Source organism: Colobus angolensis, unplaced genomic scaffold (genome assembly GCF_000951035.1).
Source record: "Colobus angolensis palliatus isolate OR3802 unplaced genomic scaffold, Cang.pa_1.0 Scaffold61, whole genome shotgun sequence".
In the NCBI taxonomy this organism is placed as follows: Eukaryota; Metazoa; Chordata; class Mammalia; order Primates; family Cercopithecidae; genus Colobus; species Colobus angolensis.
The window spans coordinates 8,931,747-8,948,680 of record NW_012119710.1 but is presented as its reverse complement, the minus strand read 5'-3'; the positions used below and the strand labels follow the sequence as shown (position 1 = coordinate 8,948,680).

At 51.9% G+C, this 16,934-nt stretch overlaps 1 protein-coding gene across 1 annotated transcript; it reads right to left on the bottom strand.

The window, feature by feature from the left end:
* Positions 1 to 852: 852 nt before the first annotated feature.
* On the bottom strand, positions 853 to 15,107 carry MS4A10 (membrane-spanning 4-domains, subfamily A, member 10). Its single transcript, XM_011963544.1, has 8 exons — positions 15,040 to 15,107; positions 10,271 to 10,475; positions 9,694 to 9,813; positions 8,464 to 8,520; positions 6,724 to 6,855; positions 5,170 to 5,280; positions 2,287 to 2,405; positions 853 to 977 (listed from the first exon to the last, which is right to left on the bottom strand). Exons 2-8 carry the CDS (start codon positions 10,451 to 10,453, stop codon positions 896 to 898), a joined length of 804 nt encoding a protein of 267 aa, XP_011818934.1. The 5' UTR covers positions 10,454 to 10,475; positions 15,040 to 15,107; the 3' UTR covers positions 853 to 895.
* Positions 15,108 to 16,934: the final 1,827 nt, after the last annotated feature.

Below are 16,934 nucleotides of genomic sequence, written 5' to 3'. Positions count from 1 at the left end.
AAAAAAAAAAAAAAAACAAAACAAAACCAAAAAAAAACAAAAAGAAAGAAAGATGGGGTTTGTTCTAAACATTTGCATGGCTCTCCCTGCCACTCTCTCAGAACCTAATGCCTTACACTTTACAATCTATTTTAAAGCCAGCTGCAATCTATAGAATGCTAGAAGCAGCAGATCAGAAGTGGAGAAGAGAGGTGCTATGGCCAAGCTAGTGACCACAGCACGAAGTGGCAGCGAAGGACATGACAAAGAAGGAGAATTCAAAGAACCTCAAACTCCAGGGATATTCTGTGCAAGGGCAAATGATACTGAGAGCATCCCTTTACACAGGGATTTTGTAAGACAGTGGAGAGCAGAATGCTATCTCAGACAACTTGAAAACCTGGGTCGGGAGCAGTGGCTCACACCTGTAATGCCAGCACTTTGGGAAGCCGAGGCAGGTGGATCACCTGAGGTCAGGAGTTTGGGACCAGCCTGACCAATATGGTGCAACCCTGTCTCTACTAAAAATATAAAAATTAGCTGGGCGTGGTGGGGTGTGCCTGTAGTCCCAGCTACTTGGGAGGCTGAGACAGGAGAATCACTTGAACCAGGGAGGCAGAGGGTACAGTGAGCTGAGATCGTGCCACTGCACTCCAGCCCGGACAACAGAGCAAGACTCCATCTCAACAAAACAAAACAAAAATCTGGGCTACCACATGTATCGAGCCATCAACTGGGTAAGAAATGGCTTATCTGAGAGGACAGGGTTCCCAGGAGCTATGAGGGCTGACTTTGCCATATAGACCATTGCACTAGTCTTTTGTATGTACAAATCTCATCTTCCCAGTGAAAGTGCAACTTCAGGAGAGCAGAGGCTATGCTCCAACCAAGTTGGGGCATTGTCAGGCAGTGGTCTTCAGTTTGTAGTCTGGGTCCAGATCCCAGCTCCGTCGGTGACTACCCATGTGTCTGGGGAATCTTGCTGAACTTTTCTGATCCTGCGTGAAATGGAGATGTTAATAGTAACAGCAGCTAGGTCACAGATTGATGGGAGGATTAAATGACATTGAGATTAAATAACATTCACTTGGCTCAGAGTCGGTGGCCCAGTAAAGATTCAAAAAGTGAGCTCTGCAAATACCTGGGGAAAGAGAGTCCGGGTGGAGGAAGGGCAAGGGTGATGGCTCAGAGGCAGGGGTTTCCCTGGGGTGCCTGTGGAACCTCAAGGAAGCCATGGTGGCTGGGGCAGAGCTAGCAAGAGGAAGGGAAGCAGTGGGTGAGACCATGGGGTTGCAGGGGAAAATTGCGTTTTATTTCACGTGTTTGTTATTTCTGGGGTTCGCTTCTATTTATGGAAAGATACTGATTTCCCATATCTTGCTGCTACAAAGTGCCCCTTTAAAATAATATAGAGAAAAGAACCAGTGTGGAAAAAACCCAGAATACATTGCAGCTCACAAATAAGCAAAAATCCTGAAGACTATCCTCAGATGACCGAAATTTGGAAAATGAGGAAGGCAGGTCCCTCTCCCTCACATTATTTACTTAGCACAAGTAGGTTTGGAATCCCGAGGCTGAAGTTTTACTGGCAAACTCGATGTCACAACTGGGATCTTGAATTCTCCTGACCTCAGAGCTTTCAAGCTGGGAGACTCCTGGATCATGTCATCCTCCCAACCCCACTTTACAGATGGAGACACTGAGGCCCAGGGAGGCAAAAAGATGCATGCAGAGGGTCTGGTTCAGAGGGAAGAACTGTATACAGTTTCTATGGGACTCAACTCCCCAGCTGCCCTTATCCTAAATCCAGGGATTCAGATACACAGGCTCTCCCAGAGGCCTCTTAGTAGGTTGAGGCAAGGGAAGCCCCTGCCTGTGCCGCTCTGGATACCGTCCTTCCTGGCTCCCCTTATATCCTCCTGTGCATCCGCCATTGATCAGAGAAGGCAGACAAGGGAGGTCAGAGGGCATGGGGGGCACCTCGGGGCTGCAGGCCCAGGAGTTTGCTCTGGAGGCTGGCAGGGAGGGTAATGGGTCCTGGTTGTGCCCAGGTTCAGCTGAGGTAGCTCTGGTCAACCAAGTCAGGTGCTGAGACGTTCCTGGGGCCCCTGGGAGTTCCTCTAGTGCCTGAGTGTGTAGGACCATTGCTGCCTCGGCTACCACCGCCAGGCCAGGCAGTTCTAGCTGCAGCACTGTTAGCCCCTTGCCCGTCACAGCTCCCTTGGGAACTGGTTTCTCTCCATGCCAGGGAGAAGGGGCCACGCGTGGGTTCTGAAGGTCTGGGGAGCCGGGCTCAAACCTCTTCACCTCTGATGTTGCTTGTGCTGTGTGTCCCCTTGAATCACACTCTGGTAGGATGGTGGGGACTCCACCGGCAGGCCTGTGACATGCAATGGTGGGTTCGGAACAAGGCATGCGTCGTCGTTCTGCAAAAGAAAAGTCACCTGCTCACAGCTGTGGAGCGACTGGTTGCTTCCAAAACACTTCTCTGCTAGTTCACTTCTGAAGACTCAAGTTCTCCATGAACATGGGGAAACTGAGGCTTGAGAGATGAAGCGACTTCCATAGACCAGCGTGTGACTCCCTCCACCCTCCTTGTTTTTGAAAAGGGAGAAGGGGAGGCCCACATGGGAGTCAGTGGATGGGGCCCTGGTTCCTGTCCCGCTACCAGTGTCCTGGTGACCAGGGGCAGGTCACTTACCCTGCTGGGCTTCCTGAGGGGGGCTGGGCCAGGTAATGACCCAAGTCCCTTCTAGTCAGGATACACTCTAGGGGCAGGTCTAATGCCAACAGTGTCCGCCAGTGATTGCTGCCATGCCTCCATCCCCGATTCGTGATGAGGGTGGCACCAATTCAGTGTTGGAGAGCCTGTCCCTGGCACTGTCCTTACTGATGGGGAGGGCACAGGGACCACTGGGAGACTAGCATGGCTGCTTGCTGGCTTGAGACCATGGGAAGTCCCTTAACTCTTCTAAGCTTCATTTTTCCCTCTTTAAAATGGAAAAGCAGAACCCGCCTCCCAGAATGGCTGTGAGAGTCAAGGAGATCTCAGCCAGAAGCACAGCCCGCAAAAGACGTCCACGTTTTAACCTGTGGTCACATGGCAGAGAGGAATTAAGGTTGCAGATGGAATTAAGGTTTCCAATCCGCCTTGAGATGGGGAGATTCTCCTGGATTATCTGTCTGGGCCCAGTATGATGACAAGGGTCTTTAAAAGTAGAAGAGGGAGACAGGGTTATTGGAGGATGTTGTGATGCTGGCTTTGAAGGTGGAAGAAGGGGCCCAAGCCAAGGAATGCAGGCAGCCTCTAGAAGCTGGAAAAGACAAGGAAAGAGATTCTTTTCGATGCCCCCGGAAGGGATGCAGTCCTGGCAACACACCTTGATTTGAGCCCTTGAGACTCATTTCAAACTGCTGACCTCCAGAACTGTAGGATAATATAGGTGCTATTTTAAGCCACCAAATTTGTGACAATTTACTACAACATCAATAGAAAACGAATACAGCCACCTGCAGCACTAGTATGGTGCCTGGAACACAGCAAAGGTCAATAAATAGGAACAAATATGGCTCATAGCTACAGCTAGGTGTGGGGCCTCAGTTTTCCCTATCCTTAAAAGTGGGGTTGGCCTCAGTGACTCAAGGCCACCATCTGGCTTTCTGATGTCTTCATGAGAAGACTTCCTGTCAGGCAGCCAGAAATTCACAAAGACAACTTCTCTGCTTGATGTCAAATGAAACTCAGAGGCCATCAACTTACATATGCGTTACATGAACACTCGGTGTGTGATGAGGTCACTAACACGAAAATCAGCGTCAAACTTGCAGAATTATGGGGGATTTGGCACTTTTACAAATAGTGTTCTAAAGTTGAGATTGTAATGTGATTTTTTTTTTTCTTTAAAGAAATGAGCCTTGGAGATCACTTCTGGTCAGGGTCTTTATTTTTTATGTATTTCTTTCTTTTATAAAATATCCTTATCCTGAACTGTTGAGGATCTTTGGGGTGAGGAGAGACTTGCCTTCTATTTGAAAATGTATCTAGCCCCAGTCGGCCGTTCTGCCTTCCCCATGGGTAGACAAGGGCGAGACTGTGGGTTAGACATAGCTCAGGCGGAGTCCTGGATTTCCTGATTGGCTGCTTCGCCTTGGGAAGTGATGTGACCTCTCTGAACCTCAGCTTGCTAGTCTGTAATATGGGAATTTAAGTACCTCAAAGGGTTGTTGAGGGCTGGGCACAATGGCTCATGCCCATAATCCCAGAACTTTGGGAGGCCAAGGCTGGCGGATCACTTGAGGTCAGGAGTTTGAGACCAGCCTGGTCAACATGGCAAAACCTCATCTATACTTTAAAAAAATACAAAAATTATCCAGATGTGGTGGCATGTGCCTGTAGTCCCAACTACTTGGGAGGCTGCGGTGGGAGAATTGCTTGAACCTGGGAGGCGGAGGTTGCGGTGGACTGAGATCGTGCCACTGTACTCCAGCCTGGGCAACAGAGTGAGACTCAGTCTCAAAAGAAAAAGGGTTGTTGAGAAGATAAAGTTAAATACAGCTATATTTATCTGTATATCTGCATGTCTATATCCATCCATACATCATCCATCCATCCACCCACCCATCCATCCATCCATCCATCCATCAATGGATGCATTGATTGATCCATCAATGTAGTGCTTAACAGAGTCCCTGGAATTCCTTAAATGCCCAATCTTTGATGACTCTGTCTCTCACTTGTTTCCACCATAGCCAAACTCCACACACACTTTAGCTTCCCCAGGCCTTCTCTGTCCTGTCTCCAAGCCAGTGCTCATGCTGTCGTTGCTCTGCTGAAAGTCCCTTTTCCATTTATGCCTGTGGGTCCGAACCCTGCCCAGTCACCACGGGCCTCTGTGATGCAATTTCCCCAGGGCCTTCAGAGCTGGTAGCACAGTAGCCTGTTTTTCTGGGCATCCGTGGAGTTTCCTCTCAGGCAGCCTCACCTTCTTCTCCTTGGTTTGGCCTCCTCTCTCGCCCCCATGCCTTGGCTCCCCTACTGGACTGTGGTCACTTAATGAATGCTCAGCAAAGTGAGGAATGAATGAAACATGTTCCTCTTGTAACCTCCACATTTCTTTCCTTTCTGAGACCTCTGCTGCCTCATGCCCTCATTTTTTTTTGTCTTCCTGGGAAGACAAACCCTTGTCTTACTTTTGCAGATGGATGGTCCCGTCTCCAGGCTGTGACAGCTGTGGGCACTGGCAGGAAGAGCTCCAGGACCGTGAAGCAGAACAAGGCCAGCTCCAGCCTCTGGATGTGGACCTGAGAGGGGAGAGGGATGGAAGGCAGGGCGAGACCTTTCTGGGTGTCTGCACCCATTACGTGGGCTTAGCCAGGCAGGGGTCAGATCCACAGCAGAGGGCAGTTGGGGCTTTAGCTCCCAGGTGTGCGTGGGGAGGGCAGGGTGGGTCTCTGAGGGATGGGGAGTGGGTCTATCTTGGTCACTGCCCTACGCTCAATGCCTGGCACTTATAGGTCTTTGGTGAGCATTGGCCTAATGTTTGAGGGCTAGAGAATCTCATGGGTCCCTGGTAAGACTGAAGGTAGCCTTAGGGTCGTCTGATCCAAGCCTACTTGACAGATGGGGATACCTAGTCCCAGAGTGAGGGCGCATATTTTACAGCAGGGGAGGGGAAGAGCTGTGCAGCTGAGAGACATCTCCTAGTATCACATGCATTTGACAGGGAAGCATATGTATATGTATGTGTGTGCACGCACATGTGTGTCCATGCATGCTCACACTTGCATGTGATGTGCATGTGTATGCACGTGTGTGTATGTGCTGGGAGGAGATAAGGAATAGCAAACTACTATGGTCAGAACACTTGTGGGTGTGGTAGCTCACGCCTATAATCCCAGCACTTTGGGAAGCTAAGGCGGGAGGATCACTTGAGGTCAGGAGTTCGAGACCAGCCTGGCCAACATAGTGAAACCCCATCTCTACTAAAAATACAAAAATTAGCTGGGTGTGGTGGTGGACGCCTGTAATCCCAGCTACTTGGGAGGCTGAGGCAGAAGAGTCGCTTGAATCTGGGAGGTGGACGTTATAGTGAGCCGAGATCGCACCACTGCTCTCCAGCCTGTATGATAAGAGTGAGACTCTGTCTCTAAATAAATAAATAAATAAATAAATAAATAAATAAAGAGTTCTTGGAGCCTGACCCAGAGGCACCCAGTGGTCTGCCTTCTGCTTCAGAGGCAGCAGTGGCGTGGTGAAAAGAGCACCAGGCTTGGAGTCTAAGACCCACTAATCTAGCCTCTCTGGACCTCAGTGTTCACTCCCAGAAGTTGAGGGTAACAAAGCGGACTTGGCCAGCTTTGCAAGGCTGCTGGGAGGCTCCTGGATCACAGGGGCCACCAGGGACACCGTGCTTAGAGCCCTGGCTGGGAAATCAGCAGTTTTAGGCTGTGGTCCTGGATTTGCGGCCAAGTTGCTGCTTGACCTCAGGCAGGCTCCTCCCCGTCTCTGGCCCCATTTCCCCATCTATAAAAGTGGACTTGGATTCAGTGATGCTGATCAGTGGGCAGCCCAGCACCCCCCTTTCCATCACACCTTGGGAGGGACAGAAATAAGTTGGCCAAGGGCTCCGCGGCCCACACCTGGGCTCCAGAAGAGGCTTTCTGTGAGCTAGAAACCTCCTGTGGGCCAAACCCAAGGCAGCACCTTTACTGAAGTCAGAGGATGCTCTAGGCCTGGGGACTCACCGTGGAGTTGGGGTACATTCTCCAGATCGGGGACTGAAATGGGCTCTCCAGAAAGAGATCCTTGGTGATGACGAAGAGGCCAGACAGCACACAAAAGAGGCTGATGAGGTTTGCCATCAGGCACAACATCTTCTATAGGTGAAAAATAAAGGTAACAGCTGTTCAAAGGGTAGAGACCTGGGGCTAGGTCCTCCCCTGATGCTTGCCAGTAGCTTCCTCTGTAGCCTCAGGAGAGACTCTGCCTGTCACTGGCCCCTCAGCCCCTCACACAGGAGCTGAGCCACTGACCACTGAGGAGGGCCCAGCTGGCCCTCGCCTTCTGTGGGACAAATTGGGAGAACCTGAGAGCTGCCTTCAGATCCAAGAGCTTTGCAATAAAGGATGCCCCATTGCCTTCTCCTGCTCAAAGCCAGCCCCGACCATCCTACATCAGCTATGCCAAGTGTCAGGGATTCGACAAACAAGTGACCCCTCATCCAGCCCCTTCCCCACCAGAAAGGGCAGGAGGAGCTCTGAAAGTGCCCTATCCTCACATATCCCAGTGCCAGCCCCTTTGCTCTGCCCCCCCGCCATGGTCCCTGAAATGCCCGTATTCATCGTCCTCTCCAGTTAAGCATCATTCCAAGAGCCTCTTGCCAAGTGCAAACCTTCATAGTGAGGAAAGACTATGCACATGTGTAATCTGTAGCCTTTCGTACTGGAATGGGTTTCTTTGCAGTAAGAGTGTCCTTATGCTCAGGTATACAAAGCAGGAGGCCTGTGGTTCTAAAAGGGGCTCAGCCCAGGAGGGTGAGGTCTGGGGAATGGGCACGTCTTTGTCAAGCGTCTCCTGCCTCTGCTGGGTAAACTGAACAACCATCATTCTATTCTCTGTGCCCTCTGAGAAAGCCAGGAGCAACCACAGCCTAGCCAGGCTGAGGGACACAAATAGGGAAGGACCTGGCTTGGGCTTCGGAGGCAGAAGGAGGGGCAGTGGGAAGACCTGGGTGTGGGCTGTGATTTGCAGGGATGTTCCTTCCATCATCCATCCACCTCCACCCATCCAGTCTTGTGCTAGGTGTCTACTCTGTGCCTACTTGGGCCACCTTGGGCTACCAAGATGCTCAGACACATTCTGCCCACACAGAACTTAGTGTATGGCAGAGACAGGTAAGTCCACAGAGTGTGGGAGCATGGAAGGCAGCCATGGAGGTCAGAGAAGACCTCCGGCAGGACAAGACATACAGGTTGTCTTGAGTGGTCTGGAGTAAGTCAAACATGGGAGCCATGTGTGCAGGGGAGAGGGCAAGGTGTTCGGGCAGTGGCCAGCACAGGCAGAACAGAAAGGACCACAGTTCCATCTGCCTGCCTCTTAGAGAGGAGAAGTAGATGCAAATCCAGCTGGAGGCTAGGGCTTGCAGGCTAGGTGGTGATTAATGTTAAAACTCAGGAGATTTGAGAGGAAGCAAAGTTATGTCCTAGACGAATGGGTCAGGGTGCCTGGGAGCCATTTCCCTCTCTGCCTCACTGCAGTGGAAAGAGAGAAGCTTCAGATCGTGCTTCCTTTCCTCCCACAGCCAAATGTCAGCCTGTCTGCATCTGGACCTTTCTGCTTGGACATCCTCTGTTGTCCTGAAGGCAAGAGCCTGCTCTTAGCAAGTCCTGGAGAAGTACCCTCACAATCACCCCTACACACAGATGCCCTTAACAAAGTTCCCCCATGCTCGGATGGAAGAGAATGATTTCAGTGCACCCACTCACCAGGTAAGTTTTAGAAAAGTTCTTCATTGTTATCGCCAAGATCCCTGAAATGAGAAACTGCAGGACAGATTTGAAAGTCAAAGGAGAGAAGCCGGGGTTCCTCAAAATCCACGAATTCCCACCCTACCCCTATTTTCCAAGAAAATCAACCCTTGGCAGCCAGTGGGGTGGAGAATACTATTCCTCCCGCAGAGTGAGCTCCTCTTGCCTGCCATGTGGCCCATCCCAGGCGCTGCCCCACCTCACGTCTTCCCGTGTGCACAAACCTCCATACCTGCTCCTGTCTCTACACCTTGGACCAAGCTGTGCCCTGCACCTAGAACTCCCTCTTAGCCCCTCCTGCTTCCCTCATTTTACAAACCCAAACCATCCCCCTGGGATCAGCGGCACTATCCCCTCTACCCCGACCCTTTCTCTTTTCCTGAATCTTGCAGTTTGGAGGATATAAGTTCTTGCTTCCAAGGTCTCTGGGAGCACCTCTGCAATCTTTCTTTCCAGTGTTCACTGAGCACCTACTATGGGCTAGTCCCTGGGAGCACAGGGTGAATAAACACTGCATTGTAGCAAGTTCTATCACTGTGCAGTGAAAGCCCCATCCTGGGGGCAGTGGGCACAGAGGACTGATGTGAAAGGTGGATTGGGATACTTGCCCAAGACAGTGCCATGGAGCTTGGATTTAGTGCATAGGCAGGACTCCACCTGGGAGTCAGGAATGGGGTGGGCTCTCTGGAGACCTGAAGGAATGCAGAGCTTCCGGGAAATGGTACATGCACTGGTCCAGTGTCATCTCCCATTCTGGCTGATGGCCTTGGGAGGACGGGAGCCACATCTTACACCCTGTGTGTTTTTGTAGCCCAACCCCAACAGGGCACCTGTCGCTGGATCCTAGAGGCAGCCTGGCTGCTCAGAAGGCCGGGGAAGAATGAAGCTGTCCCTGGGTCCTGCTCACCCCCCTCTTTGCCAGATGCACATATTCAATGATGGGAGAGTGGATAGCCTCCGAAGGCTCTCTTGGGACTCAGAATTGAAGGGGCTTCCTGGAAGGAGCTATTACCATGGTGACTGAGATAAGAGAAGCAGAGATAGGAACACTGGAGAAAGGGCCTGGCTTCTGCCGCACTCCTATTAGCTGTCTCTGTCCCATCTTGCATCCTGTCCCCAATGCCAGGGCCTCCTGCAGGCCTGCCTTGCAGACTCCCATACCCGGTCTGTGTTTTGCCTTCTACTCACAGAGGCAGCCCCCCAGAATGGATACCAAGACTTCAGCACCACCAGGTGAAGGCTCTTGACTGTAGAGGCCAGGTAGGCCCCAAAGACCAGGTGCAGCAGAGCGATGGTGATATGGAAGGCCTGGGTAGGGAAGAAAGAATGGCTGGGGTGAGGGCATCGGTGGCTGGCTCTAATTGAGGCCACTGGTGCCTTGGACCTACTGGCTGTGCTGAGTCCCTTCCGTCCTCTTAGGGATCCCAGAGACCAGGCTCTCCAAGAAGGACCACTCCCCAGGATTTCCTGCAGAAAGAGCTGGAGCTGCCAAGGGCCCCATGGGTGGGAGCTGTGTATCCTGGAGCTGGCAGCCTTCTCCTGCCATTCTCCCCAGGACGGGGCCCTGTCCGAACCTCACAAGGCAGTATAGGTGTGGGCAGATTCTCTCCAGTCCTCAAGGCCTTTTCCAGCTCAGATGAATGTTCAGCAGGAAAGCTGGAGCCTTTCTCTTTTCCATTTCTCCTCTTGGGGTCCCCCAGCAGCCTCCTCATATCCCCCTCTCCTCTTCCTCCCACTGTTGGGACCCTGGGAAGTGGATGCTCACCCCCAGCTCCTTGAGAAGGCTGCTCCTCTTCTGGGACTTCTTGTGCCCGCGTGGAGCCGGGAGCTTGGGCTGGGTCGTGTTCTCGGGTAGACTTGTCTGCCAGGTCTGGACTGGGCTGAGGACTTGCCATGACGGAAGCCCCCTAGCACAACGGCTGGGAATAACTGTGGATTCTGCTTTCATTGACGCTGATTGGGGGTCCTGGCTGCAGGACAGGGAGAAAGGCCATCAGAACCCATCTCATTTCTGAGGCTTGTGGCTGGGTGAGCCTCTGCCAATCACCTCTGCTTACAGGATTGGATCTTTCCGGAACCGTGGTTGCCCTGTCCAGCAATCCCTGGTCTTGATTTGACCTGGAATAATCTGGCACCTGAGGATGGGAGTAATTGCTGCTTACAGTCTTTCTGGGGTTGCAGAGACACAGTTCCTTTTGGGGCAGAAAAACAAGGACCAGGCAAACTTCACAACCAGTGGAAGACACAGCTCACCCAAAAGTGGCCAGACTGCAGTTTGGAAGAGTTGGGAGGTGGTCGATGGAGAGGCTTTGTAAACAGTCTCCATCCACTGGTCCAAGATGAGTGACTGAAGGCAGGTGGGAAATAATTGTCCTACCTCCTGTGGTAGTACCCATTGCCTCCTGGAGAGAAGGGAAGAAAATGTCTTCCACCGAGGACTTTTTATGAGCCAACACTGAGTCAGGAAGTCCATATTTAGCGATGCTAGCATTTACCAATATTTTCCCTGCTCCAGGCACTGAGAAAAACCTTCTACACGCATTATCTGATTTTGTCCTCATTCCAACCCTATGAGGTAAATACTGTCCTCACTCTCATTTTGTAGATGACGCTCAAAAAGGTTAAGCCACTTGCCCATGGTCACACAGCCAGTAAGTGACTTGGACTTGAAGCATGGCAGGCTGGCTTCAGAGCATGGGGCTTAAGTCCTTCATGCACTGTTGGCTCAACAATTGAAAAGGAAGGTTCTGGATGTTCTCATGGGCAAGAAAGGAGTTGGGACAAAACTTAGAAGGGGGCTGGACACACGACCTGCAGCCAGAGCCTGGTATTGTGTATACTGACGCCGCGGGATGCACTAGGGCTTGGGGGCTGCCGGGGGACTTGGTGAGAAAATCCAGTGGAGCCTTTCTGTCCCAGAAAGTGGAGAGCTGGGCAGGGAAGGAAGGGAGCTGGCTTGTGGGGACTGAGGTCAGAGACGGTTTCCTCCATGGGGATGGGGCTAATGAACAAATCCTTGAGAGAGAGTGGGCTGGTCTCAGACTCTCTCCTGTATGAATGAAAAGGGAGGGGCATTCCTCTCACTTTTAAGTCTGACTTGTGGATCCAGGAGGTTCCGTTGAGTATCCACATTTTCCACAGGGGTGCAGGGAAAGAACCTCGGGAAGTCTGGAGGGACAAATAGCCCAGGTGACTATATCCTGGATTGGGTAGAGGGGAAAGGAAGGGACGTTACCAAGAGCCAAAGAGCCAGATGGGGCCTCACAGTTGGGTGAGCACTGTATGCTGGGCGCCGTGCCAGGCGCCAGTTTTGCCGGGCAACCTCCCTTAATACTCAGGAAGTCAGCACCATTGCATAGAAGAGGAAACCAAGGTTCAGAGAGGTTGCCTGCCTTGGCCATGGTCACACAGTGAGGAAGTGCCTGGAATTGGAACCACGCGTGGTCTTACTCCATCACCAGTGCTCTGGGCCTGGGCTGCTGGGTGGGACCCCCCTGATCGGTATCTCCGTGGGCCTGCAGTGACGACCCCTAATTTAGTGGGGCGAGTGGGCAGAGGGTCTCCCTCTTTCCTGGGCTTCAGAAGCTGAGCTCACAGACACAGTGCTGTCTGTTTGTGACTCTGCCCAGCTATGCTTGGGAACTGTCCCTCTCTCAGCTCCCAAGCCCTCAGGAGTCCTTCCGACACAGCTAGCTGGACTAAGGGATGTATCTGGTGGCAGAGGCCTGAACCAGATTAGCCACCGGCTTCACCTAGACTCTGCACACCTGGGAGGACAATCCCTGGACCCAGGCCTGGACTCCACCGCAAAGAACAGAAGAAGAGAGGCTTCTCAGTAGGGCTGCCTCCACCTAGACATTCACTTGTGAGAGCTGTGGCAGCAGGAATGGTTCAAATATCCACTAGGGTGTTGGATTCGAGAATCCAGAATAACCTTTCTCAAAGTATATTCCATGGAACATTGGTCCTGATGGATCTGCAGTACAAGGGTTCCATGGTCAAGTAAGTTTGGGAAACCATGGATATCCTCTTCTCCCTTTTTCTCATATTAAAGGCGCTGAGATTTTCTACAAGTGGCACACCCTGTCTTAGTATTAAGGGCATTTCCCAAACTTAATTGGCCATAGAATATTTATTATTTCTTTATTTGTTATTTGTTATTTTTATTTTTGAGATGGAGTTTCACCCAGGCTGGAGGGCAGTGGTGTAATCTTGGCTCACCACAATCTCCACCTCCCGGGTTCAACTGATTCTCCTGCCTCAGCCTCCCGAGTAACTGGGATTACAGGCGTGTGCCACCACATCCAGCTAATTTTGTATTTTTAATAGAGACGGGGTTTCTCCACACTGGTCAGGCTGGTCTCAAACTCCCGACTTCAGGTGATCTGCCTGTCTTGGCCTGCCAAAGTGCTGGGATTACAGGCGTGAGCCACTGTGCTCAGCTGGCCATAGAATCTTTTTTCTCATAGTCTGGTGGTTCTATGCAATTGGTATTCTATGGGGTCTGCTTTCGGGCAAAGTGGCCTTGAAGGTTTGAATTTCTGGTCCTGGGCTCTGGTTTTTGGCCTTTTCTCCGCTTGTGATTTGCTCACGTGCATATCACAGTGGGAATGAAAATTGAGTGATGGTCTCTGGGGTCCCTTCCGACTTTAATGTAATACTTGTCTCACGGAATAGGGAGCTGCTACAAGGAATTTTATACAACCAGGAGAGGAAGGAGTTGCAGAGGGCAGACCGTAGTCATCATGGGAAAAGTTTGTTCTCTCTTGTCTGCTTTTTCAAGACAAAGCATGAACTCTGATTCCTTAGAACACTTATTCCCTGCTGTCCTGGGCCACCTCCAGGACCTGTGCAGGGCTGCTAGGAGGTGACAGTGTGCTGACAGAGGGGGGCAGGCAGCAGGCTGCTTGGGGGCTTGGAGGAACTTTTTAAGCCTTGCCCTGCCCGCCCAGCGCCCTCAGCCAGCTCAGGACCATGCTCTGCACGGGGCCACGCGATGCCTTGGTCCCGTACTTATTCTCGTTGTTCCTTCAGTTCTGGGAGGGGAGGTAGGACAGGGACAGAGCTGGGTAGGACCCTCCAGAAGCCCCCAGCAGAGCAGCAGAGCGGGCCCGGCCATGAGCCCTGGACGTTGTCAGCCAGAACGGGTGCCCTGTGCAAAGTCCTGGCTCTGCTTCCTGGAGCTTTGACCGTGGGCAGGTTGTTTACATCTCAGCATCTGAGTCTTCCCTCACCTTCTCATGGGGAGTGCCACTGCCTGTCCCTGGGGGGTAGGTGGTAGGGAGTAGCTGAAACAATGCTTGCAACCGGACAGGGCCTGGCATATAGCAATAAATGTCAGCCACAGTTGCCACTGGCCTGTTGTGTGTCTAGAATCCCACCAGCGAGCCTCCACCTTGTCCTCATCTGGTTCTCGGTTAAGACATGATACACCCCGTCCCTGTCATCTGGGGTGGTGAGTCTATTGCCTCCATCCCCATCCTGCTTACAGAGGGAGAGAGCCGTGAGAGCTCTGGGGCCCTGGGGTGGGGGCAGGGGGTCATGAGGGAAGAAAGGCGCTAAGTGTGTTGAGCTAGTGATCCGAGATCCAGCACTGTCATTCATGGATTTGTTCGTGGAGTTTCTACACCGGACGCTGCAGGGACCGAGGCAGAAGTGAGTAAGATGTGTCCATGGGAGGTGAGCAGGCAGAGGAAACGTGGCACGAATAATGTGACCCTTGTCAGACTGTGCAGTGGAGCCCTAGAGGACAGAGAGAGCTTCTCAGTGTGTGTGTGTGTGCGTGTGTGCGTGTGTGTGCGTGCATGTGTGTGCATGTGTGTCCATGCATGTCAAGGACAGAAAGGCAGGAACTGAGAGGTGCTGAGTGACAGGCAGGCTGGTGTTGGGGAGTGGGGTCCCTTCGAGGATCAATGTTTCAGTGAATGCCAGTTAGAAAACCACCTATGACTGTACTGAACCAGCCTCGTCCTGGTGCTTTGAGACAGTCTGCCTGGTGTAAACAGAGTTCACCCACAAGCAGCTGGAAGACCTGCAGGAAACAGAGGCCTCCGTCCGAGGAGGGGGTCAAGAATCTGGATTCTAGTCCCGGCCCCTTGTGGCCCTCGATAAGTCCCTTCTCCTCTCTGGGCCTCTGTTTTCTTGAACTAGTCTCTCTGTGCGTATGCATTTCTAGATTGCAAGAGAAGTGTCTGGGGCTCCTCTAGCTCCAAGGGTCAGTGACTGGCAGCAGGATGGGGTTCCCTGAGGGAGAGGCTGACGGTGTCCGCTACTTCCCAGATCCACTCTGCTGGGAGGGCCACCCATTCTCCAGCTGCTATAATTGTTTGTTGCTAAAGGCTCACATCCGCTCTCTTCTGGGAGTTTAAATTACACCGCCCCAATCTTACAACCAACAACTGACTGGCTAAAGGTGTAAGAGGCCAGTCCCCTGGCTTCAAGGTGGGACCAGGTCCGTACATCTGAGCAACCCCCAACTCCACATGGAGACACAAAATCACTCCCCTCTGTTCCTGCCATGAGGGGACCACTCACCCCAGGGCCTGGGACCGCAGCTCTGAGCCTTCAGCTGTGCTTTGCCCTCTGGTGCTGCCGGAGCTGGCCAGAGACAGCGCTGGGAAATCAGCACATCTTTACAACGTTAGACTTTGGATCTTCTCCATCCTGGACCCACCCCCTGCTTCATGCCCCAGTTGCATAGAAGCTGTCAAAGTTTTTCCTCCTCCCCCAAGCCCCGGCAGGTGAAAATCTTAGTGCCGTTCTTTATGTCTCACCTCGACTGTTGCAAATATCCTTTGGCAAGGGAAATGTTGATAATTTAATCTGTTTTCAGAGCAGGACTGATGGAACGAAGGTGGTTGTAATCTCCTTAGATCCTAGGAGTAGAGTAAGAAGCTGAATCTTTTGAAAGAATCCTTTTAATTTTGGAAGATTTCAAGGACTCACAAAAGTAGAGAGAATGGTCCCATGACCCCCGGTGCCCATTCCTAAGCTAGAGCCAGCATCAGCAGCTCTTGGCCAATCTTATTCTCCCCCAAAAGTAAGCAAAACTCAGACATCTTCCCATTTTATTTATATGCATTTTCATATTTATCTCTAAAAGATATGGACTCTTTAAAAAAAAGTGTGACCACATGATCAGAACAAAAAAATTAAAACTGAGTCCTGGTGCTCACTGAGGCCTATTTACGCTCAGGGTTTAACCCTGCAGCCCCACAGAGCTTGGCTGAATATTTGAAAACTAGTCTTTTAAAGGACTGGGCTGTGGCTCATGCCTGCAATCCCAGTTCTTTGGGAGACCAAAGTGGGAGGATCACTTGAGCCCAGGAGCTCAAGACCAGCCTGGGCAACATAGTGAGACCTCATCTCTACAAAAATTAAAAAATTCAAAAATGAGCCAGGTGTCTTGGTCCATGTCTACAGTCCCAGCTGCTCGGGAGGCTGAGGTGGGAGCATCTCTTGAGTCCAGTGAGCTATGGTCACACCACTGCGCCTCAGTCTGGGTGATGCAGTGTCACCCTGTCTCAAAAAGGAAAAAAAGAAACTACTTTTGTAGAGCAGTGGCCCCCAACCTTTCTGGCACCAGGGACCAGTTTTGTGCAAGACAATTTGTCCATGGGCCGGGATGGGGGTGGGGGATGGTTTTCGGATGAAATTAGTTCACCTCAGATCTCAGGCATTCGATTCTCATGAGTGCACCGCCTAGATCCCTCACATGTGCAATTCACAATAGGGTCCGCTCCGCTATGAGAATCCATTGCTGTGGCTGATCTGACAGGAGGCGGAGCTCAGGCGGCAGGTAATGCTGGCCTGCTGCCCCTCACCTTCAGCTGTCAGGCCCGGTTCCTAACAGGCCACAGACTGGTATAGGTCCATGGCCTGGGGGTTGGGGACCTCTGTTGTGGGGCACAAGTTTAACTGTAGGAGTCAGAAAAACCTGTTCTTATCTAGTTTTTGTACTTACTGAGTATCAAATCACTAGTCAGAGCTCCAATTTCTGATTATCTCACAAATGTCTTGTTACTTTCGACGTGTTCAAATCAGGATCCAGGATCCAGGCATGGCCCACAAATCACATCGGGCAGAACCAGTTGCCACATCTTGTGCCCTGATCTTTCCTTGAGCGCAGTGGTACTCTGGGAAGTGTGCAAGTCTTCTGTGAGGCTGTTCTGGTGGAGGAGGTGTGGAGTGGGCTCCAGTGAGCCCCAGATCCAGAGACCCCTAGATCTCGTGACCCCAGATCCCACAACCCCCAGATCTAGTTACTCCCAGATCCAGTGACCCCCAGATCCCGTGACCCCCAGATCCAGTGACCCCCAGATCCCGTGACCCCCAGATCCAGTGACCAGCATATCCTGTGACACCCATATCCAGTGACCCCCAGATCCCATGACCCCCAGATCCAGCGACCCCCAGATCCAGCGACCCCC